Here is a 24459-nt window from a genome sequence, read left to right on the forward strand (position 1 = left end):
ATCAACTACCAGCATTTTCCCACCGTCTCCTCCAACGCTTGCGGAAAACTGCAGACGCATTTAAATTTACAGAATCACCCAATTGCTTTAAATAAATGAAAAGACTGCAGTAGTGATCAACCTACTGCCTACAAATAATTTGATTATGCATCAATTTGTGGAGGTAGGAACAGCAGACTATCTGTGCTCAAACGGATTAAATAATTAACATTATAGCACTTGCACACAATTAATTTTATAACTCCAATTTGTCTTGCGTGAAATGGATTTCTATAAATAGGATTCTTATCTAACTGCGATACCAAGAAGTTGCCGAGTGCAATGTTAAAGCTGCGATCAGTCAGCCCAAACCGCTGAGGCATCCAAAAAGGACCCATTTAATATCTATTTAATACCTTTAAAGGTGCTCAGCCACAATGCAAACAAAATGTAAAAAGCGTCCTTTTGTTTAGTTAATGACATGCATTATAAAATACGTGGTGTGGAGGAACAAAATGACTTGAGTTCTCTAAATAAGAGATTACGTTATGCTGCCCCCATGTGGTGTCATGTTAACCACCAAACCTCAACCCAATATAACGCACGTAGTTACAGCTTTGAAAAATAGTAGCCTTTATTTACTGATGGTTGTATATTTACACATAACATGGCCTTGCTGTGTTGGTACATTAGGTGAAGAACTCAGTGGAAAATACATGAACATATCTCAGGCAAAGCAAGCAAACCAGGTTAAATTATGACATTGGGACCTGGAGAAGAAACATCTTAATCTGATTGATGCAGATGTGTAAACATGACAGAAATCGGCATCACCCTTCAGCATCCACCGAGTAAACATCCACTCATGTGCCTTGCTTGGATATTCTAGTACATGAACATTTCGGTTCTTGTGATCCTCCTAATATCTTAAAAATCAGCCCTATATAAATCACTGACATTTTTTTTATTGAACATGCAGTAAAGTAATGCATAAAAAAAAAAAAAAAACATGAACTAACCGGAAGGAAATAAAAAAAAGATATGCAAGTCGTTTGGGTGACTTAGCCAGAGCAACTGTGGTAGAACTAGAAATGTGGTTTGACTGGAAAATATTTTCCGGCCTCTGAAAGTGAAATCTTCACTTTAGTGGTCTGACGGATGCTGTAAACAGTGACTTTCCAAACTATTCATACCCCTGGAACTATATATATATATATATATATATATATATATACAGTATATATTAATTTCCCATGCTATAACCATAACCTTTGATGCATTTTATCTAGACTTCATGTGATAGACCAGCACAAAGCATTGAATTCTGAAGAGGCCCAAGTGTCATATGAACACAGAAAAAAAATGTGGAAGATCATTCTCTAATAAGATCAGACTAAAGTAGAACTTCTTGTGTGGCCACAAACCATATTTATGTGGATGAATGGCACAGTCAAAGTCCAGACCGGAAAAATCAATGTTCACAGATGGTTTTCATCCAAAATTATTTTGTCTCTAGATGGACAAAGCCAGTTGAAATAAAGTATTTTCAGCTGTAATTAAAGTAAAAGACAGTTCTCCAAAGTTCTGATGTTACATTTTTATTTATGGAGAAAAAAAACACGTTAATTTGTTTGTGCGTCTTAATTATCCAATGCTATGTGCTGGTTCATCAAATAAAGTTTGATTACAATACCTTAAATTTTCGTGTTGTAACGTAACACAATGTTGAAAAATTAAAGGGATATGAACATTGTCAAGGCTCTACATTTCTGAATATGTTTACCATCTTCGTTTTTGTAAACAGGACTATCATACCGGCAGGATGCTGAGAACTCAGTTTTCAGCCAATTAACATTAACACATTTTAGACAGCATGGCTCTCTCTGTCTGCTTAGATACACAAGCTGTAACTGCAGTCCCTGAGGCCAATGAGGGAAAAATCAGATATTTAATGATGCTTTTGGATACTGAAACACGAGGCTCTCCATAAATAACAAAAACAACCCTAAAATCTGACAAATAACATTCTCTTTTACACTGATATACAAACAACATAACAAAAAGGATCATAAATACAGAGCAAACTGGTGCCCAAAAACATTCAACACACACAATAAATGCAATATGGTTTATAAAATGCAATATGATTAAATTACATTGACAGCTAATGTTCTCGCAAGAAACATCCGATCTGAATAAATTACAAAGCCAACCCTGTCTTCATCATGCAGCTGTGATACTGAAGCTTGCTGACTGCTAAAACATTCATTTTGGAGCTAAAGAAGTTTTATGAATTGATTCAGAGAAAACAAATACATCAAATTGATGTATTTGATGAATATGCAATTCTTCCATAAGTGATAATTTCTTTAAAAAATGACCAAGTCTACAAAACCAAGAAGAAATATAAAACCTAGATTTTTTTTCTTGTTATAATGAGTTAATCTCATACATTTCCCCTCATATTCTGTACATACATAGTATAAATTACATACAATATCAATTTAGGCCATTTTAGGATGAACTCTGGTAATCAAACCCATACTGTTGAAGAGACTGGTTAAAGTGTCAATGAATATTCTAATGTGATAATTATTTTTGCCTAAAATACTTATGTACAAATACTGTTTGTTGCAATATCTACACAGAAATAACATTTTGTCTAATATTTGAAGGAGAGAAATACTAATAAAATTTGCCCCTGCTGTGCTAACTCCTAAGTAGTAGAACTTTATAAATGTTTAACAAATAAATTGTTTTCAGATACTGGCATGTATGCTTTTTTCCAACTGGGTGACTAAAACGTGAAAACTAGTAATTAAATGTTGGAAGCAAAAAAAAAAAAGAAACAAGGAACAGTTAAAGTTGGCCTCAGGAGAGGGTTCAAATTAGGGGGCGTTATGAACAGGTTATCTCAACGTCCCCAAGACATAAATGATGGCAGGCACTTGAATGTCATGGTTGTGCACGTGAGCAGGAAACAAATAGATGGTCACGTGTGATTGATAGTTTTAAGAGTGTTCCTTTGAAATAAAAAAATAGTAATAAAAGAACTAAATAAAAAGGAAGAAAAGGCGTTTCCCCACTCAGGATTCCATCTCATCATCTAAAGGTGGCGGCTCAAAGCTGACTACCTCGTCATAGGTTAGGCCTAAGGGAGGGAAAACAAAACAATTAGTACAAATTTCTTATCCCAACCCAGGTTCCCATCTCGTCCAAACTTACTCTTCCACTCCTCGATTTCCAGGTCGCGGCTTTCAAAGCTTTGGTCGTAGGGCTCCGCTTCGGGCTCGTCGTCTGGATCATGATACTGAGAGAAGTATTGGTGCGCCAGCGCCTCTGACGCCGTGATCCGCTTGTCTGTGTCCAGCACCAGCATTTTCTCCAGCAAGTCTACAGCTGAAGCACAATGGTTGTTGCATAACGGTTATATAAGGTTTACAGTGAGGAACACTTACATCTTTAGACATTCTGTGACATTCTATTCATATATGGTTTTACAGTACAAGGTACATTAAAATAAATTGTGTGAAACTAAGTTTTCACTCAGTTCTTTTCAATACAAAATCAAATTTCAGACACTTAACATCTGGAGATGCCATTTTGAATTACAGAAGGGATGCATGCAAGCTGAGCATAAACTCTGCATAAACCTATTTACATGTACAACTCACAAAATTACAGCCTGTATCACTTGCAACTCGGTAAAAGAAATTAAAAAGTTTTCTTTCCTTCCAACTTCAGAATTATGTGTTGTACTATCACATAAAATCCCACCAAAATAGATTTCTGGTTTCATTGAGACAAATTTTAAACAACAGAGGAAAGCACTGTAAAATGTAAGCAAACTTGGGTAGCTTCTAATTCCAATCCATCTGCACAATTTTACCTCTTTCCTTTATTTATAATATCTTGATGTGCTGAAATTTCATCTCAAAAACTTTTAGCCCCCTGCTCACAGTCTTCATTAGCAGTTTCATATCAGCAACTTATTCCAATGCAAAAGGTAACATTTTTCATTTTATCTTGTATTTCATTCACTCAGTGATACATATGAAAAGTCAATGTAACAGATAAAATTAAACTATGAATGAAAAAGCAGAAAGAAGCGCAATCTGCCTCCTGTTTACATAAAGAGAAAATTAACTGTTCAACCCAAGAGGACCATTCCAGCCATATTTCAAATACACACAGAAATACACATAACTAAAACACAATACATAATAAGTCAGCTTATTCAATGCTATCCTGCTTCATCATAATAATTTTCAACTTATTTTAACTTCAGAAAGAAGTTTAGATTGATTTATACCACTGTGAAGATTTATGGCAACTTTTAAAATAATGCTTTCTGATGCCACTAGGGGGAAGCAGTGAGCCAGAAGTGGTAAAAACCACAGACCAACACCTAAAGAGGAACTTACCAAGAGGGTTGGCGCCAAGAAACACATCAGCAAAGTTCCTCTTGGGCATGTGAGGAAGCGAGTTAATATAGTTCCTTGCCTGTTAAAGAGATAAACAAAATAAGACAAACTGTTTAAAAAAAAATAATGCCACCTTTTATTGTCACCATCAAGAAATATTCGCACAGCAACCCATCCGGGTGTAGCGAGACAGCTCCAAACTTTAGCCAACAACCTAAACTCCACACACTTAAGTTAGTACAAATCCCCGAAAAAAAAAAAAAAAAAACGCTGCACAAAATTTCCTACTGAAAACGAATCACCAGTGCAACAGGAGCTGCACCATGACAGCACTCTGAAAGGCATCGCAGTGACAGGCATGGTGAGTCAAAAAGGAAACAGGGAAGAAGTGGAGCGACAGCATAGAGTGGTGGTGAGACTGTTGGTGGGGAAGGGAAGTCTGCCGCTATTTGTTTGCAAACAAACATCGAGCTGACAGCTAACTGCTCGTCCCCGCCCTCCGACTCTGGCTGAAGAAGGAGGCCACCTGGGAAAGGGAAAGGGGGTCTCACCTCATGGCTGGGCATCCTGCTTATGAGGGAGGCTGGGGGAGTCCCCGTCAGGCGCATTATCTGCTGCAGCTGGTTTATATCTAAAGCCATGGAGTCAAGGGGAATCATAGCGAGTCAACAAGCATGGGGGGTTAGTGGAGTTTGTAATTAAATGGAAAGAGGCAGATATAGAAGAGTGGAAGGGAAGGTATCAGACAAAAAGCTGCGACATACTGTGACAGTCAATATTTTGACTTGTCACAGATAAAAAGATTTATAAATCCTTTAGAGCTCGGCAGTTCTCAAAGAATGCTTGGCAAACATGGAAAGCAAAGACAAAACAAGTCAAACTGCAGTCCAACACAAAGCTGGACTGAAGATGGTTTAGTGTAAACACAGGGAAGTGGGCCAACTATAACCAGAACAAAACAAAGGCAATGAACGCACAGACAGGCAACGGACAAACTGGGCGGGATGGTACTTAGCACTCACAGAATCTGAAGAGATTTTCATCAAGAGCTCGGGCCCTGGGGTTCCGACGAGCATCATTATAAGCTTCAACTGATCAATGTCTACAACACTCACATGAAGGAAAAAAAAAACAATGGAATGGATGGATGGCACTGATAAAAAAAAGGAAAAATGAGTGATAAAACATGCAAAAAAAAGAAGAAATAATCCAAAGTAATTTCAGCCGAGATTTAGAGTAATAAATGCAACGCTACAAACGCAGCGAGACTGAATGGGAATTGCTGCAGCATTTAAACCCCTCTGAGCAGGAAGATCTCTATTAAGACTGAGAGCACAAAATGAAAACATTACGTATTACCTGTTTGGATAAATGTGCTCTATTAAACATCGTCACATTTGAGCGCTAAATTTGTTTGACAGATGTCAAAAGCATTTTGTCAGACACAGAAAAGCCTTTTCTTCATCTCCTGCAAATTGATTGGTGTTTTGTTGATTTTCATGAACAAAAGCTGGTGTTTCTCTCATTTTCAGAAAAATAATTCACAGTCTTTTCTCTCATAAATATTGATCTTAAAGAATGATCCCCACTGCTGTTCCCTAACATGTCTGGAAATCATTCATTCTCATCTGCTGCTCTTTCTGCTTTTCCCATTCATGTCTTGCTAACACACCAAGGATTAAATATTTTTTTTCCATCTTTGGACTTGTTAATGGAATGATTTTTATGTATTAAAACAAAAACATAAATAAATGCTCAAAGCAGTGGCTATAGGACTGGATTTGAAGAGTCCTGCTCAAAAACCTTGTTGTGTTATTCTTCAGTTTGAATTGAAGTTTGTCTAAAAGATCCTCTTTATAAGACTTTGCAAACTATTTCATTATAATGTGGAAAAGGAGTTATGCTTACTTCCTCAGTAAGCGTAACAAAGTGTAAAATATCATGCCATGCAGTGTTATTCCACTCCGAGGTTATTGTCAAGCTTAAGATTGAATTCAAATAACCATTGTTAGAGGTTCACAGAGAAATCAGCTGGTGACCATAATGGAGCCGCCATGTCAGTCATTTTCAGTATGAGTGATGTGTATGAAAGTAAGTCGGAGGAGGGTTAATTTTAAACGCATCACATAAAAGAAAACTATCCTCTTTTTCAATAAGCCTGGGGTTCATTCAGGCTGCAAGAGAGCAGGGGAAAGCAAAAGTTCATTGGATAACAGGAAGGATAAATGGAGTACAGCAAAGTTAAGTTATTTTAATTTTTTCTTCGGCTTTCAAAATATGCTCGCCATGGAACTTACTGCATTTGGAGACGTTGACCTCTTTTCGGAAATCTCAGTTAAGTAAAGGTTGTCATTTTCCAGGGAACTCACACAGAGATTCAAGCCAATATAAGATCTTAAATGTCCTAATCATTTTGTCTGTTATTAAAAAAATAGTAGAACCAACTTTGTTTAACAACCACTCCATTCTTACACATGCCACAACAGCTTCAAATATAAACATATTAATCAAAAAATACATCTTAAAGCTATTTGTTTTAGCTCATAAGCTGTTGGAGAGAAATTGAACTAGCCTAAAAGTAATATAAGCAGCTCGGACATTCAAAAGAAAATATTGGAGAATGGATATGAGCCTTAAAACTTTAATATTTATACCTCCAATTATTATTTTAATTTTCTCACACCAAGCAATCTCACTCTGGGAGAATTGAATCCAGAAAACAGCATTAATGTGATGACGCACTGATGTTCTACAAACCGGACATCCAGCAAACCAAATATTTATTTAAATCTGATCTGCTGTTACTAAGAGAGCACAACACTTACAATAAATACAATACATTTGTTGTAACGTTTGCAAATAATTGCAAACACTTTAACTGGCAATAATAAGCAAACACCTAGTCCTCTTAGATTTCCCCATGAACAAATAAATATTCATATTTCATTCAGAGAGGTTATGAGGAGGCAGACCAGAAAGATTGCTCTTCAAAAGAGTGAATCACTTGTGGTAAGAAATCCCAACTCTAACGACACCCACACACAGGACATGCAGAGGAAGCGTGGATGAGTTGGTTACTTAGAGCAGGATCCCAATACATTACACAATCGCCTGCCAGGCCCATGTTTTTGTTTGTAACAGGACCATTGCCCCACTGACAGGTGCCAATGTCTACATTTCATTGTGTTTGCACTAAAATGACATATTATCATCATGCATGTTTTAATAAAAAATAATCTGAATGCTCAGCTGCTGTTTGTGGTTATCCTTGTGGAAGAGAAGCAGAACAATGCACTGTCGTGGAGAGGCAGAAGATGGTGAGCCATGCACTGAAGGGTCCATCACAACACTTCTATTAGGGCGTCACATGAATCAATTTATTCTTCCAGCATGCACCCTACAAACACTTTGCAAGATTTTTTGGCTTACCCTGAGCAGGGTAGGATTGTTGAGTTTTTAATATGATCTCAGATTGGTGTAAAACTAAATTACATAAACAGCAAAAATGTCCTCTAGATGAATAGCATTAAAGAAATCACAGCCAAACAGAGATTTAACGCATGGGATAGGAGTAACATTAGTGAAAGGATACGGTCTGTGCCTGGGAAGAGTGTCCGTCCTGTAAGCAGCTCCGCCATGATGCATCCAACCGACCAGATATCCACTGTTAAACATTTAAAAAATCTGTTAGCACAGGCATGAAAAATCATCTGTACAGATGAGGTAAAAAGATTTTCTTCAAAAAAAAAAACCATTGAGAAGTTTGAGTCCAATGTTCTTTGCAAATATGCACTGAAAATATAAAAATACAATCTTGACACACTGGCTGTTCTTGATGTCATCCATCTATATTTATTGAACTTAGAAATAAGGCCTATTTATCCAAACGGAACAGTACAATTAAGCACACAGTACAAAATCTAAGATTTGTAAAACTGCATATGTTAATCTCAGTTTTAAGAATTATGACAGCTTACCTGTCATGTTGTAGTGCATCCAGTTGAGCATGATCTCTGGGGCTCGATACCACCGCGTTGCTACGTATCCCGTCATCTCGTCATCTGTGTGCCGCGCCAAACCAAAGTCAAGGATCTGAGCAATGAGAAGACAGAACAGTGTGCTGAGCACCGCTCATTGTGATGTGGGTCCAAACCAGTTCTGGGAAATGTTCCTCACCTTAAGCTCACAGTCTTCGTTAACAGCCAGATTACTGGGCTTTAAGTCCTAAAAAAGTTTAAAGGGTCCCATTTAGTCACCATGTTTAGTAAAGAAAAAAAAACAGTATTCTTTGGCTGAAAGAAAATTGTTTAATATATGGAGTTTATCTACATATTCAGCAGAGCCAACACTTACTCTATGGATTATATCTGCTGAGTGGATGTACTGTAGGAGAAAGAGCAAAAGAAAAAGGGTTTAACTTCCAAACTCAATACTATTTTAGACAATAGAATATACAAGTATACATATACAGTACATATTTACATGTAATACATAAATACAATCTAAATTGATGCAAAAACAAAAGAAGAAAAAAAAATGTTAGGTTTGATTATTGCATTGTTTTGACTTCTTTTGTACATGTCGACTAAAGCATTAAATGAAAGACTAAAGACGACCTAAAAGCTTATGATTAGATAAAGCAATAAATGTTTATAAAATTATATCGAAGCTTACAGAAAATATATGCATCATTGCTTTTCAGAATCATTTTACCCAGTTGCACCCAGTTACTAATTTTAGTCATTTTAGTTCAAGCTGTTAACTGAGTGAGACTCCCACCAACCTTTAAGCCTCTGAGGATCTGGTAAATGAGAAACTGGACGTGGTCGTCTGTCAGCTTCTGACACTTGACAATGTTGTTTAGATCTGCTCCCATAAGGTGCGTCACCAGATATCTGCAAATGAAACAGATGTGACCTTTGTTATACATGAGTATCAGCCTTCATAGCTGTGCGAAGGCTTTTTTGTGCTACATTACTCTCCCTAATTGTGTGGTAACTCATTATAACACTTGGCAAGTTGTTTACAAGCTTCTAAAAACCCATCAGCATTATCAGCATAAGGAACGAAGGTCAACTTGGGCATCAGTTTCACTCATGCTTTCCTGATAATGAAACCACATCCATGTTTGTTAGAGGTGGAGCTGGATTCCTAACATGTTCTGAGAGCCACAATTTCTTACCTCTTGAGCCAAACAAAGATTCTTGTATTTTAGAAGAAAATAGAGAAGAAACACATTCTAAATGGATTGGCCATAATATGATGATTAATTTCATGTGTCCGCTCCTTATATAGACAGATTTTTACAAGTTTTTTCATATATTTCTATGCAGAGATTCTCTTTTTATTCAATTTTGTTTAGTTAAAATAGATGGAGCCATATGGAGCTAACTGAGCATGTATATTTTTAGAGTTATGCCCACCAATCCATTATGCTTCACTGGTAACTCGTGGGTGCAGGATGGTTATCGGTATAATAGAATCCAAACAAAGGAACATATTATTTGAATATTAACTTAATTTGCATGTTTTTTATTGTTTCACTAACAAAAAGAATCTACTTAAAATAAAAATGTTATTGATTCTAGGCCACAAGTTGTGCTTTCATTTTTATTTAATTGCAAATAAGACCATAACCAGACTTATAAACTACACATAAACTACACATTTAACTTGGTTAGTAGAGCATGTTTGAAGTACTTTCTGACTGATGTCCTATTTTTGTTGCTGAGAATGGAAAAGGTATTTTCTACACCAAGTAACTCATAAGCAGCGTAGCCAAAACTACAGTGTAGGACAAAGTACACAGCATCCCTAACCTGCCCACTGTCACTTTCAGCATCTAGTTTTCTAAATCTCTTTAAACAGATTATTCAATTCATTCATTGCATTTTGTAACAAATGCTTCCCTTTATTTTATTCGGTTTAGCTTCTAAAGCTGAAATAGTTACCAAGTGGAAGGAGATAAATGAGAGAATCTGCTTATTTGTTTCAGCAATTCAATTGTAAAACCTGAGACACGCATAGCAACTGCAACACATGGCACGGTTTCAATCATTCAGTAAACACAGACTGGAGAAACTTAACCTCTCCACTCTCCCTCCAGACTCTGGGACTTTAATAACCAAATAAAACACTTATTACTCCTGTTTGCCATTTAGAGGACTATAGACCACTGAGCAATAATCCAGTCACTTTTTTCTCGTTAAGATAAAAATGATTTAGAGGTCTCTGATTCAGCTGTGGATTAACATAATGTTCTGTTTGTTGAAGCTAATTATTACGGAGCCCTCTAGGGGACATGGGGAATTTTTTTTCTTTTGCGTTCCCTCGCAAAACTTTTGCGTTACCTCGCAAAACTTTTGCGTTACCTCGCAAAACTTTTGCGTTCCCTCGCAATACTGTACTGGTCAGTTATGCAGCATAATTGAACACTGCAAGCCTTTCCTACGGTGGGCGCCGTACTTTATGCTTTAATATAAGGTTATGTGAGGTATTTCCATGAATTTTAGTATCTTTTTGTGAAATATCTGAAGTTTTATATCTTTCTTTAGGATAGAAAGGCACCACAAACCTACGATATAAACAGAAACCTTCCATAAGTAGGAAAGAAATAAAAATACATTATAATTTGGACTATTTCTGAGTTATTATTGCGGGTAATAAATCATCTGACAGTTTTGATTGTGTCTCTGTTGTGTTCTAGTCTGAATGGTTTAAAGAGCTGCTTTCAGTTCCGCTCCATCTTCGCCTTAACAGACATAACCATGCATGTCTGCAAAAGTTTTGCGAGGTAACGCAAAAGTATTGCGAGGTAACGCAAAAGAAAAAAAATTCCCCATGTCCCCTAGAGGGCTCCGTAAATTATAACTCAACCAAGGAAAAAATATTTTTTTTCCCCTCGAGTAAAATTTTTGGGGATAGTATTTTAAATGCAATTTTTTTATGTGGAATAATATAGCAATTTATGCAAGGTACCTTAGTAAGTGTTACTTTCTGAATTGAATTACTAAAATAAGCTAACTATTCAATTAAGTTCTAATTTATTAAGATGCATCTATTTGATGCTTTAACTTTTTTAATAAATTAAATCCAAGATCAAACACATACAACTCATAATTAGCACAGCAGAACATATTTGTAATCGGAACGCATTAACATTCTGAATTCGAACAGCATGAAACAAAAGCTGAATTTTTACTCCTACTTTGTGAAATTGAAACCAGTTTTGCTTCACCTAATGGAAATGCTGCACACTGATGCGCAGTCTAATGCTCCATCTATAAAGCTCTGCTTTTAATGGCCCAAATCATCATTAGTGAGAAACTTGTGTCCATCTGATTTTCTGCAGGATGAAAGTTGTTTTTACTGCTTTCACAAACGCTCACCTAAAATAGAGGTGTCGCACATCCTGAATTGTCTGTGCAGGTTCAACTCACATTTCCACAAATGTGCAACAAGCTGATGACGCAACAGCACACAGAGAATTCAAGGACGCTCATTGAGGATTCAGCGCGCACACACACACACAGAATACATTCACAAAGAAGGCCAGATGGCTGTTACCATGGAGACTAGCTGTGATGTGCACTGTGCCCGTGTGTTCAACCCTGCATTCACCTTGGTACACACTCGCCACAAGCAGGGCTCACAGAAACTTTAACTATCTTTTGCTGAACTGCCATTAGTTGCACAAACGTCATTTAGGTTTGAAGTCGAGCAACAGAAGTGTGAACAGAAAGGAGGAAGAGAAACTGAAAAACAGTAAGAACCAAAGACTCCAAGTGCGGACAAAAAGGCAGCAGAAAGAGGGAGGTGTGGAAAACGTAACTTACACATCGTTGAACTCCTCTAAGCTGGTTGCAGGGGTGAAAACATCTAAGAGTCCGATTACCTGCAGGGAAACATAAGTTAGGAGGTTAGTAATCATTTACAACTGCCTGCTCTTCGACACAGAACATGGCATCTGAAAACACTCGGCTCACATGATTAAATATGCTTGTTTTAAATCCAAAAAAAAGCGCTACAGTCTTTGCAGATGGAAATTTTCTCAAAATAAAATGTTTTTTGTGTTAGCTCTTTTGAGTACTAGAACCTCACTTGCAAAATAAACAGGTCCTGGTATCTGCATGTTCTACAAATTATGAAATAAGACAACACAAAAGTTAGTTTTCAATGTCTTAGTGTGATAAAGGGCCATTTACAGTTTAAAGGCTTCTGGTGGACCAATGTAGATCAGCACTGTTTTAAAAAAAAGTATTGCTGTATCATACCTATTCTGAAATTAGACCTTAAAGATTAAAATTTATTCACTTTTAAGATCTATGCTCAGAATTGTTAAGTGTTCCAACACCACGTTTTATTAAAAGTAATTTTACTTTATGTAACTAACTGGCTGAAATGTTTTGAAATGTTGTTCTCTCGTCTGCCAAATAATTCTATTTGTGTATATTTATGAATGTCTTCATTGCAGTATTTTGATGGAGGCATCAAAATATTATTTTCTTATATTTTGATGGAGTCACAAATGTTCTACTGTCAGGGATGAAAATCCATCCATCCATTTTCTTACACCCTTCTCCCTAGTGGGGTCGGGAGAGGGGTCAAGGTATGACACTTAAATATAAATCGTAAAAAATCCAGAAAATCAGATGATTTAAAAAAAGAAAATTGGAATAGAAAGTGCAGACGGGAAACTCAACTATTTATCCATATGCAATTGCTTTCTTTAATAGTTTTCTAGATCTTGAAAATAACAAAAGTAAATTCCAAACTATTTAAGATTCTGTAGTAACCTTGACTGAAGTACAATAACTAGATATTAAAGTGACCTTAATGTTTCTTTAGATTAAGTCCAACTAACAAATCTAATTTGATATGATTATATTAGATGTAGGTCATGCTATGTTATGACTGCATAACTCTTTAATCACACAAATGGGGACATTACACAGAATACAATTTTGTACTTCCTTTGTGGTCAAGTGTGTGCACAAAGCTAAAAAACACAAACCACTAGGATGTCACTGATGTGTCTAAATACAGCTCATTTTAAAAGAAAAGTTGCATACAATAAAATGAGCAGTGGCTCTTTTGCGCTTATCTACAATCTTGTCAAGTGAGACAGCAAGTGCAAAAAAGGAAAACCAAAAACGATGCGTTAAATATCTGAACATGAATAAACTGCTTTCGTGCTGCTGCAGGATGAACCAAAACAAAGGTGGGGAACACTGTGCAAAAACACTGAGCATAAACTCCATCTGATATGCATCTGAAGCATCTGGTTATGCACACAATCATGCATATTTACATATATACATATACGTGCAAGCATGCATACTGACAAAGAGTGCCAGCCCTGCCCCCAACCCCTAGAGAAGAGGCAGAGATGGATAAGGTGCTGTGAAAACATTTGAGCGGCCCACCCACACAGCATCCTAACTCTGAGCTTATTGGTGGAGCTGAAGCCACAGCAAACAGCTGATTGGTCCAGACTGACTTTCCAAAATCAAAACCCGGGCAGTCTCCTGGCAACAGCATTAGCAAAACACAGAATCCCTTTTCTGTGTGTGTAAATCTCACGTTTGTATCAAAACGCTGCTCAGCTTTATGCTTCTGCTTCCTGTAAACATGAAGAACAAGAGCTCGATAGCAAGCATGCACTCTTACATAAGCCCTTCAGTGTGATTTTATTATGCGAGCAAACTATTCAGTTTCTATACAATGTCACCGATATGCATTTAGCACAATGATTCCACTAATCCCAAATAATCTCCCCCCCTCATGTAAAACTTGTTTTTCATATGAATACAGAGAGGTAGCTACTGTATCACTGCTTTGTGCAACACTAATTCCAAAACTGCTCAACAAACATGCTGTAGCTGATCCAGTAGTGAAATAAGGGTGTGTTCAGGAAACAGGATCTAGCTAAAAAGTCATGTTGAGAGTGCAATGAATCACAACAAGCTTTCATCGGGTTTTAGTCAAAGAAATCAGGTTCACACAAAAATTCTTTTACAACTACGTATTTTACAGAGATTTTATGTGACGGACCCACAGAAAGTAGAGTAAAAATCCCAAAGTGAAAGGAAAAGACAAGATTTGAGTCAATATTGTTTAAATCTGGAAAACTGAATCGTTATCTCAACTGATGCTACCTGGTCTACAGTAGATTTATTTTTAACCTCACTAAGTGTTACCAATAAAAGTGCTCCACAATATCAAGAAAAATGTAACCAGCATTTGTAATTTAGTCAAAACTATCCTACACTAATTTTTATGCAAAGTGATGTGCAGAAGCTTTGTTAACAAATAATTTCTCAGTGTTTTACTTCCAAAGTCCAAAAATCAGATAAGCTTTTGAATTCATGACAGTTTGTTGATACTTAATTACAACATGTGAAACTCTTATGAGACATTTTTCAAATATCCATAAATTCCAATAAAGGAGCAAAACTAAGACGAAGCTTTAAAAGGCCTTTTGAAAGCCTGAAGTAGAACAGTTCATAAACACTTTCTAAATCAAAAGCTTTAATGAGAAAAGAAAAGAAAAACAGAAAGAAATACACTCTCTTCCATACATGATTGCTTTTCCTCTTTCCCATCAAATCTCACTGTTAAATTTGCTGATGTCATGACAGCGCTCGGCCTCATCAACAATGACGAGACACTGTACAGGACTGAACTGCAACATCTGGCATCAGCATCAATGACCTGATTCTGAACATCAAGACGACCAAGGAAATTATTATGGATTTCTGCAGAAGCAGACAAAATCACTCCTCAATCTCTGCAGGCAGGGAGGTTATAGAGAGACTTACTAACTCCAAATACCTGGGAGTAACTACTTCAGAGGATTTGACCTAGAACAATAAAACCTCCTCAGAAAGCAAAGTGGCTAAAATAGCGGAGAAAGTTATTGGAGCAATTCTTCCAGAGAGCATTAACATCCACACCAACCACTGACTGAGAAGAATCCACAAATGTATTTGTATCCAACACCATCCGGTGCATCACCTGTCCCATCTGCTGCCCTCAGGTAGAAAGTGCAGGTCTATACAAGCTTGTAGCCACAGGCAGTGAGGCTGCTGAACAACAGCTCCCTTCTTCTCTCTACCCCATCCAGAGACAATCAGCCTAACTGCATTAATCAAACATTACTCTATGACTCTCTCTGTTACTCTTCTGTGTTGATATGCTTTCTGTTTGCTGTCACTGCTTACTAAACTTGTGCCAACACTGAAATAATTTACTGTATATTGTGAATACTGGGCTAATTGTGTAGTGGGTGTTAATAGGACTATTCTTGAATTTCTGAATGAATGAATGTGACAAACAAAATTTTGTTTTTAAGACAACGAATTGAAAATAAGAAAGGAATTTCAGATATTTGTACAGCAAAGTCTCTTACTCCTGTGATAGCTGCAAGCACACCAACAGACAAACAAACTCTTAGCCATGCAAATTTCTCCACACACAACTTATTCCTAAACCTTAAATAGCCAATATCTGCTATCTAGAGTAACTCAGTCATTTGTGGAGTACTACTATTATTAGAGTTCCTACACAATTTTCATATAAAATACCTTTCAAATTTGTAAAATTCAATTTTAAGTCCATGTTTGTAAAGCTTTAAATTGGAACCAGGAAACACCACAGAGGAAGGAAGAAGGAACACACAGACAAAGCAAGGAAGGATCATGGGATAATGAAAGTACAGAAGGAAGGAAGGACACAAAAAAGGGAGACACCAAGGAAAGAAAGAAACATAAGGACACAAGGAAGAGAGGAAGCAGACAAAAGGAAAAAAAGTAAGGCAGTATGAAGGACACCAATAAAGACTTAAATGAGACAAAGAGGGACAGAAAGAAGGAGAGAAAATAATATGGAAAGGATGTAGGAAGGAAGGAAAGTAGGATTTTAAAGAAGAAAGAAAAAATAAAAGGAAGAATGGAAACAACAAATTGAAATATTTTTCATACTTCTTTTTCTTCCTCATGCTCATCCAGACTTTGAAATCAATTCAATCAAATTGGAAACCAAAGCAGTGATTTGTGGGAGGGCAACTGAAGCCACTTCCCTGAACAATGCAGTGTTGCTGTGACAAAAAGGGACCCACAGAGAAGACTCCATAGATCAGAGGGTGAGGACAGTGCATTTAGTAAACTTGTTTGGTGACTCAGAAAGCACAAAGCAGGGGGAAAACCTCTTCAAGCAAGAGCTGACACCTGCCTCAGCTGGCCAGTTAAGTCTCGGGTGGTTATGCTATCATTCACAGAACAAGAGAAACCTCAGTGTGTTGCTGTGACCTTCACTTTTCTCATAATTGGAGCCTTTTTAAACCTGCTATATAAATAACCTGTAACCTGATTAATAAAGTCTGGTTACGTGTGTCACAACATGTTTTCCTCCCCCCCACCCTCCAGAATCAGCTCCGCATGATATCCTAATGTCACATGGCTCTCCCTGCATGTACAGCAGACATAAATGTGATCGAGCGGTTATTAAATCTTAAAATAAACAAAAACGTATGCAGGTCTGTGTGCGGGTTTGCAAAGCCAGGACAGAGGTGTTGCTGGAAGCGAGGGAGGCCGAACTGCAGGGGACTTACGTTCTCGTGCTTCATGTGTTTGAGCAGCCGCAGCTCTCTATACGTTCTCTTTGCGTGGATGATGGACTGGAAAGGTCTGGACAGCTTTTTCACCGCTACCTTTAGGCCCGTCTTCTCGTCGAACGCTGAGCTGTGAACGAGCAGAACGTATGAAACACGTGAGACGAAGGCAGTCGATGTCTTAATGCAGGCAGGGAATAAACAACGTATCAAAAGCTCAACGTTTCCCTTGATTTAGCCGACAATGAGATCCTTCACCTGACTGTGTAGGTGGTCACAACCCAGCAGACAGAGCAAATAATTGCATAACACTGATCCCTCGGTTTCAGTTCTTACTTTAATAACTGAACCTGCTGCTGAACATTATGACCACTGTGGACGGAAACAGGCAGAAGAACAATAGTCACTTTAGTACTGTTATGCTGTTCAAAGCACTGTCTAGATAAAGCTATACCATTATATATGGAACATGTTACATTTACTAAGTTTGCATGCTGTAAAGACAATTTTTGCCATCATATTAAGCATTACACCTTTAAAAACTTTGTACTGAGAAATACATGTTCATCATCAAATCTCTATTAACTAATTACTCTTTTATCACACCAGAGCTGCACAGCATATTAGGTATCCTTATTACATACACGTCGTTATTATAATATCTAAGTGTACTGTATTGTAATTACAAAGCACTGCTTTGTATGCATTATTTTGCAAATCATTAGACTCTACATCAAAGAAATTGCATGCAAAAAATTACTGGAGTTAAAAAACATCAAATATTGCTACATTAAAAGAATGCAATTGTGATTAATTGTTTACACTACAGAAATTTTTCAAATTAAAAAGAAAACTGCCGCACAACTTATTTGCTTACAAAGCAACTGTTTCCAAATAAAAACAGTTGAACAGGATATTTTTTGTTAAAAACATACAGCAAATCCGGTCGAACCAAACATGCATGTTCCAAAAAGCAGAGAAGTGATTTTGTTTTATCAAGTTTCAAACGTTACTCAAGGATTTTCCGTGGTTCCCTCAACACAGAAAAAAGTGTCAGACAGGTCTTGCCTATAAAACACACCACATATTTCTGCCTCTACTGCATCTGAAAGGAGTACAACCTGCTTAAGATAACCCACATTTCTTTGAGGTCAATCACCTAATCTAAATAGATATAAAGACGATTGCAAACCCAGGAGGAAAAAAATAGCAATCTTTCCTAGTAATGATGCTAACAAATTTGTTGTTACAATGCTAGTTTGCTTTTTGTCAACATGCTTTTGTAAGTCTAGACTATAATATTGCCAAATACAAAACAGGAACTTTAGTCATTGAGCAGTAAAAACATAACCTAACCCAGAAACAGAGCAGTGTAAATTTCTCCTGGACACCTTAACAGACACTTGGACGGTCAACATTTTAAACTACTAAGAATGCAAAACACATCCTAGAATTTACTCCCAGCTGTAGCAGATTTAGTGGTAAACTATAACCCTATTTGTCATGCATCCATAACAAGAACATTAAGATAAGCATTGTGCTCTTTCCAGTAAGCTGGAGATAATCTCCCACACCCAATGTTGGAGGCTTGAGGAACAACCATGTGTGTGTCAGCAGCGAGGGAAAAGTCATACTCAGCAGAATCAGAACTAAAATAAAAATAAATAAATAAATGACACGAGCAAACCATGTTTAAAACTACTGCTAATCTACAAGGCAAACAGAACAAGCCTAAGCACACATCATCCAATTAGTCTGTGATAAATGGAAGTGCAGCAACAAATGGCCATAAACTGTGGGCTGTAAAAAGGAGCAGCGCTGTCAGGCCAGCTTCTCATGGAAGTGCAGAGCCAGGCTGCTGACTAACAGGCACGCTAAGTGAGCAAACACATAAATGTGTACTACAAATGACTGGTAGAGATGTCTGTAATAGGTGCAGTCTAATCTTTCAGTGCCTTTTTAGCTATTCTCTCCTGGACAAAATCCTAAACCTACAATCACATCGTTGTGTGAACTATTACTATTTAAGGCATTTTGTGCCACCTTGTATTTACACATCAAGAAGGTGTTTGGTCACCTCTGACAACAAAACCTCAGCAAGTTACACGCAGTCTAATCACACAAGTCTGAAGACAGGTGCTTTCTTTAGTGAAATTTCAGATTATTAGAGCATCTCATAATAAACCAACATGATTAAACTGAGACAACAAAAACTTTTCTATAACCGTTTTCAATAGCATGCAATATGTCATTCTTAATTTTCTTTGTTTTTATATATTTTTAACATTTATCTTTATGTGAACCTACATGCCCTGATGCTGCTGTTACAACAGAATTTCCCCAATGTGGGACCGCAAAGGATATTTATATTTATTTCTAGCAATGTCTTCAGTACAACAGCAGCAGCAGCACATTGGGAACTCTAATCAAATGAAAATAATAAAAAGAAAGGTTTAAACAAAACTTTACATAAAAGTCTACAATTCATTTAGCTTTTGTTACTTAGTGTGTGTTTTTAGAACAACTGAGTACAAATGCAATATTTAAATTAACTGAAGTTAAAAAAAAAAACAACTTTTTTTTTAAAAGGGCAAATATAATTCTTATAACTTTTAAGGCTATAAAAATATTTTTAGGTGAATTTTGCTGTCACAACCCTAATTTTCATTTGCAAAGAAAGAATGGAGAAAAAACCCCACACCAAGACATAAAACTAATTCATGCAGGTATATAAGACAGGTGTTATGAGTACTAATCTTTTTATCCGTTCTATTCTTTTATGACAAGAACAAACATCAAGATGACCCAGAAATGTAGGACAGTGTAGCCTTTCCAGCTAACAAACTAACCTTTGAGAAACATGACAAACTAAAAAAAAAAAAAAAAAAAACAAAAACTGTTTTTAAGGTTTGTCATAGATGTATTTGCACTCTTCATCATCTAGATTAGCTGTTTTTGGGCTCAAGTTGTCAGATCTCACAATGCACATAATTACAGAGCTCAGGTGTTGATGTCCTCATAGTGATATAAGGCAACAAGAGCAATCAATGTAAGAGGTTAACTGGTATGACAAATATAAGAGTTGTGATTTTGGCAGCCAAGCTACACCCTGCTTATTTACTGTTTTGTTTTTTTGTGTGTATTTTTTTTAGCAAACTGAAGTAGTAGGAACGAGAAAAGGAAAAAGTAAATTGCGGTACATAGAAAACATTAAAACACAGTGAAGCTGTAATATGCTCTGCTCAGAAAGACACATAAAACACATTTTCTGAATACAATACTAAAGGACATGACTTTCCAGGCAAAATAAGTATTTTCCTTTCATCCAGAAAAAAAGGACAGACCTGCAAAAAAGACCTGTAAGTATGCAAAACTGACGTTTTCAACCATTTGAGAGTTGCTGTAACGCTTTGTGACGTTCAAACCAAGCTATAGACTAAAATGAATTCTGAAGATGCTGAAACTAGACAGAAAATGATTTGTTTTTAAACTTAAGCTGAAAACAATGCTGCGAGACAAGAACTGAGTGAGTCAGAGCGCAATAAGGCGTGTAATTTGAATTTCAAAAACTTTGTTTGCTACACAGTTGTGCCCCATTTTTATCTTTGACTGTCTGACACTTTAAAATGTGATTGATCTCTGGCTCTATATTGGGTTCGTGTTTTTTTGTTGTTGTTGTTGTTCTTAGCTGAGAAAAGTCAACTTGGAGCTTATGTAAAGTATTCAACATCGACTTTCTGCAAACAGTGACATTCAAGGTAAACTCTACAAACCTTTAAACTCTTTTGAATCAGTGCGACTTTTTAAAATAAAACTGAGCACTGCTAAGAAGACATGGGATTGTTTTCACATTATATCACTGAGAAAGAAACCAAGAACCCAACATAATAAATCTGTTTCACCCAAATTTGTGTGAGAAAATTGAGCAATACTATGGCAGCAACAATGAAAGACTTAAAATGAGTTCAGCATGCCAGAGGAGCTGATGGTATTCATGGTTTTCAGAAACACTGAACAATTTCAGAGGCTGGAGGCTGTTTGGAGAAACTGGCCGGATGATTTATTAGAAGCTACTGTAGTTAAACAGGCTTTGACGTTTCTAACAAAGAAGGCATGAACTTGTTGCATGATACTGAGCGGGATTCAAAAAAAAAAAAGAAGAAGGATTTTTTTTCCCTTTCTGGTCTGCTTTACTTTGAAATACAGTAGCAGAAGACAGCAGTGTGACAAGAGGGCAATTGCAAGCTCAACGTTTTATCAGTTCTTTTTCAGTAAAGTTGCAAAGAAAAGATAAGCATAAAAGAAAACATATAAAATAGTTTAATCACAAAGAACCTCACAAGAGTAATAACAGAATTAAAACTTTTTAGACTGTGTCCCACTTGACTGACTTTTGGAGGAGTTTTATGCGACATGACAACACAAAATAGTAAATAACTGAGAAATGAGGCAAAAAAGAAACAAAGCTTTCATATTTTTTTCATAAATAAAAATTGAAAGTGTGCATTCTGTCAATCCCTTTACAATGACTTCATCCTTTGATTACAACTGCAAGTCTTTTTGAGGAATGTGTCTTTCAAATTCCTTGGAAAATCCCTCAAGCTCGGTCAGTTTGGATGGAGAGAGCAAACATGAATCTAAGCTTGACCACAGATACTGAATTACACTTAGGACAATTTGACTACGCCATTTTAATATATGAATAACTAAGCCTGCACAATATTAGAAAATCTTGCAATAATGATAACATTATCAAATATTACAATGACAATATCTGGTGCGATATATGTATGTTTTCTTCTTTCCTCTACTTCTGATCTGCGCTTCCTACTCTGTATGACCTTCAGCATTTTTGGAAATGTCATTTATGTCTAAGTGAGAGCTTTTGCTGTGTTGAAACTCTGTTTTACTGGCTAAATATTGTACTCCGAAAAGATACTCTCTGATTAACCTAATAAACTTTCGAGGTGTTAACAGCTGAATTTGCACTCAGACTTAAATGACTTCCGTTTCACAGTTGGATGCAACTGTTTTGTGGCTCCACAACATCAAAACCACTTCAGTTTGTGATTGTAACATGAAGCTCGGAGAGGGGTGGGGGTGGGGTATGAAAACCTTTGCAAGAGTTCTCCATCTTCATGTTAATAGCGGTTATTATCGTCAATTCTAAATATGGGCATGCACTTCCGTGGAATTCCTCTTGCAAAAGACTTTACAAGCAGCTAAAGTTGGGTCAAAGTAAGCAGGAAAGTTATAGGTCAAACACATCTATATCATAATGACATGGCTGAGTGGAGGGCGTCACAGCTGAGGCCAACACCTAACCTCGGGACTGTGACTCATCCGCGTGTAACACAACGGGAGAAAGGATGACATCATTCTAGACTAGAGTCATCATCATCCTCGGATGGGTTCCTGTAGAACGATGTGAAGTAGGGGGGCCTGCTTTCCAAAAAACCACGTGACCTCCTGGTACTCTGCAGGCTGCACCCAACTGGAAAATGTATAATGTATATGCAATACTGGGTCGGTAGTTAGTTCTTTACGTGCAGGACTAAGAGCAGCCATGCTATTTACAGACACCATGAGAACAGATGCAACGAGGAGTCACCCTTTCTCCATAGGATACGAGTATGGGCATGTCATCTAATCAGAGGAGGGACCAGTGCAAACCGAAGGCCGTCTGCACAGTAGACGCCAGGAGTGTCGCTAAAACGTAAAGCAAAAAAACCCCAAACAAACAAAAAAACAACAACAACTAGCAAAAGTGAGCATGGAAAAGCAAGCAAATCTGCACAAAACATAAAGCAAAGCCTGAAAGTGACGCGAACTGCTATGGAAAGTGCACGACGCGAAGCTGTAAACAATAGCTGCTGTCCAGCATGTCTTCCACGGAAGCTCGGTGCAAGCTAATATTTACTCCCGAGGAGAGCCAGCTCGCTTGGCCTCCGCGGGTAATGGGAAGCCACTCGGTCGTTGTGCAATCGCCCTGTAAGCTTTCGACAGGACTCTGCAGCAGCAACTACTCACCACACGGATCCGTAAGCACCGGAGCCGACCGGAGACAGGTTCTGATAGCGCTGCGGGACTTCCCACACGGTTTTGTTGAGCTCCTGTCGGTAAAAAACGGGTCTTTCCTTGTGCGACATTCCTGCGGATTGACCACCAGCAGCCCCGCGGTGACAAAACAAGCCAGCGGAAACTTCTGCCCTCTTCTCCGCTCCTCCCTGCGTGTGGCGACGTGCTGTGCTGCCGCTCTCCCTGTGTAAACTCTAAAAATGAAGCACAACTTCACTCGCCCAGTCTCTGCAAAAAGAAAAAGAAAAAAAAAGAGCAGTTGCGCAAAAGGAAAATCCCCGTCCTCTGTCTGCCGAGCGCTCGAAAACAACTTGGTGTACACAATGTTTCAGGTCAGAAAGCCCTCTGTCTGGCTTTCGCTGGATTTTTCGCCTCTATTCTGAAGCTGGGCTCGAGGCGACCTGAACGCGCACGTTCGGTCGTCACTGCGCGTTCACTGTGGCGAGAAAGATTTTCTCGCGAGAAAGTGCGCGCTCTTGGGTAACTTGGGGATATCCCCTGGGGCGGGAATCCCCCTCTGTCATTAGTTAGATATTTTTACTTGTGTAGCCTCTGATAAGAATAAAACATGCTAGGATGAGGCATACTTTGAAAATGTATATTAATTACAACCAAACTTGGTTACTATATGGTTTAAATTAAGAAAAACTAATCTTGTAGAACTGGTTTTAAAAAAAGACACAATTTGGACTACGTACTGCCTTGTAGAGTAATACCTGGAGCATTTTTCACATATTGACATATTATAACCAAGACATGTGTACTTTATTGTGATTTTATGTAGTAATACATGACTAATTATTGTTATTTGCATTATTTTTATTGTTAGTAGTAGCAGTAGTAGTTGCTGTTGTAGTACCCTGGGTACTCCAGCTTTCCCATAGTCTAAAAACAATTGAGACACACATTGTGTTAATGTGTGTGTGCATGATTGTTTGTCCTGTGTGTCTTTGTGTTGCCCTGTAATGGACTGGTGACCTGTCCAGTGTGTATTCCACCTCTTTCCTCATGACCACTGAAGATCAGCACCAGCCATCCTACAACTGTGGAAGGGGAAGCGGGTACAGATGGATTGTTGTTGTTCCAGCAAGGTCCCACTGAGACACAGCATCTCTTCCTGCAGGGAATCCTGGTCAAGGTCACTGCACAATTTCAAAAACATAATCAGTAATGTTAAAAAGAAATAATAAGAGAAAAAACCTCAAGTTATCACCAAAAACAGACCCATGCCAACATAATTCTTCAGCAAGAAAATGCTGGATGGAATATCATGTCCCTTTCAAGCATTGAAGAGAGAAAAATATGAAGAGAAGGAATTGTCTCTAAACATACAGTATCTTATAGAAGCAGAGCAAAATAGGAAGGGGC

At 37.5% G+C, this 24459-nt stretch overlaps 1 protein-coding gene across 2 annotated transcripts; it reads right to left on the reverse strand.

Moving 5' to 3' along the window:
• Nucleotides 1-588: 588 nt before the first annotated feature.
• mapk14b (mitogen-activated protein kinase 14b) lies at nt 589-23506 on the reverse strand. Of its 2 annotated transcripts, none has more exons than XM_028001999.1 (12): nt 23044-23506; nt 17014-17143; nt 12239-12297; nt 9187-9298; nt 8757-8786; nt 8580-8627; nt 8381-8495; nt 7996-8067; nt 4955-5034; nt 4404-4482; nt 3205-3378; nt 589-3130 (listed from the first exon to the last, which is right to left on the reverse strand). In XM_028001999.1, the coding sequence occupies exons 1-12, from the start codon at nt 23160-23162 to the stop codon at nt 3066-3068; spliced, it is 1083 nt and encodes a 360-aa protein (XP_027857800.1). In that variant the 5' UTR covers nt 23163-23506; the 3' UTR covers nt 589-3065. The 2 variants fall into 2 exon arrangements, with proteins under 2 accessions (XP_027857800.1, XP_027857799.1); XM_028001998.1 differs by lacking the exon at nt 4955-5034 and adding an exon at nt 5426-5505.
• Between the last annotated feature and the right edge of the window lie 953 nt (nt 23507-24459).

The sequence above is a fragment of the Xiphophorus couchianus genome, chromosome 20 (assembly GCF_001444195.1).
Source record: "Xiphophorus couchianus chromosome 20, X_couchianus-1.0, whole genome shotgun sequence".
Lineage (NCBI taxonomy): Eukaryota > Metazoa > Chordata > Actinopteri > Cyprinodontiformes > Poeciliidae > Xiphophorus > Xiphophorus couchianus.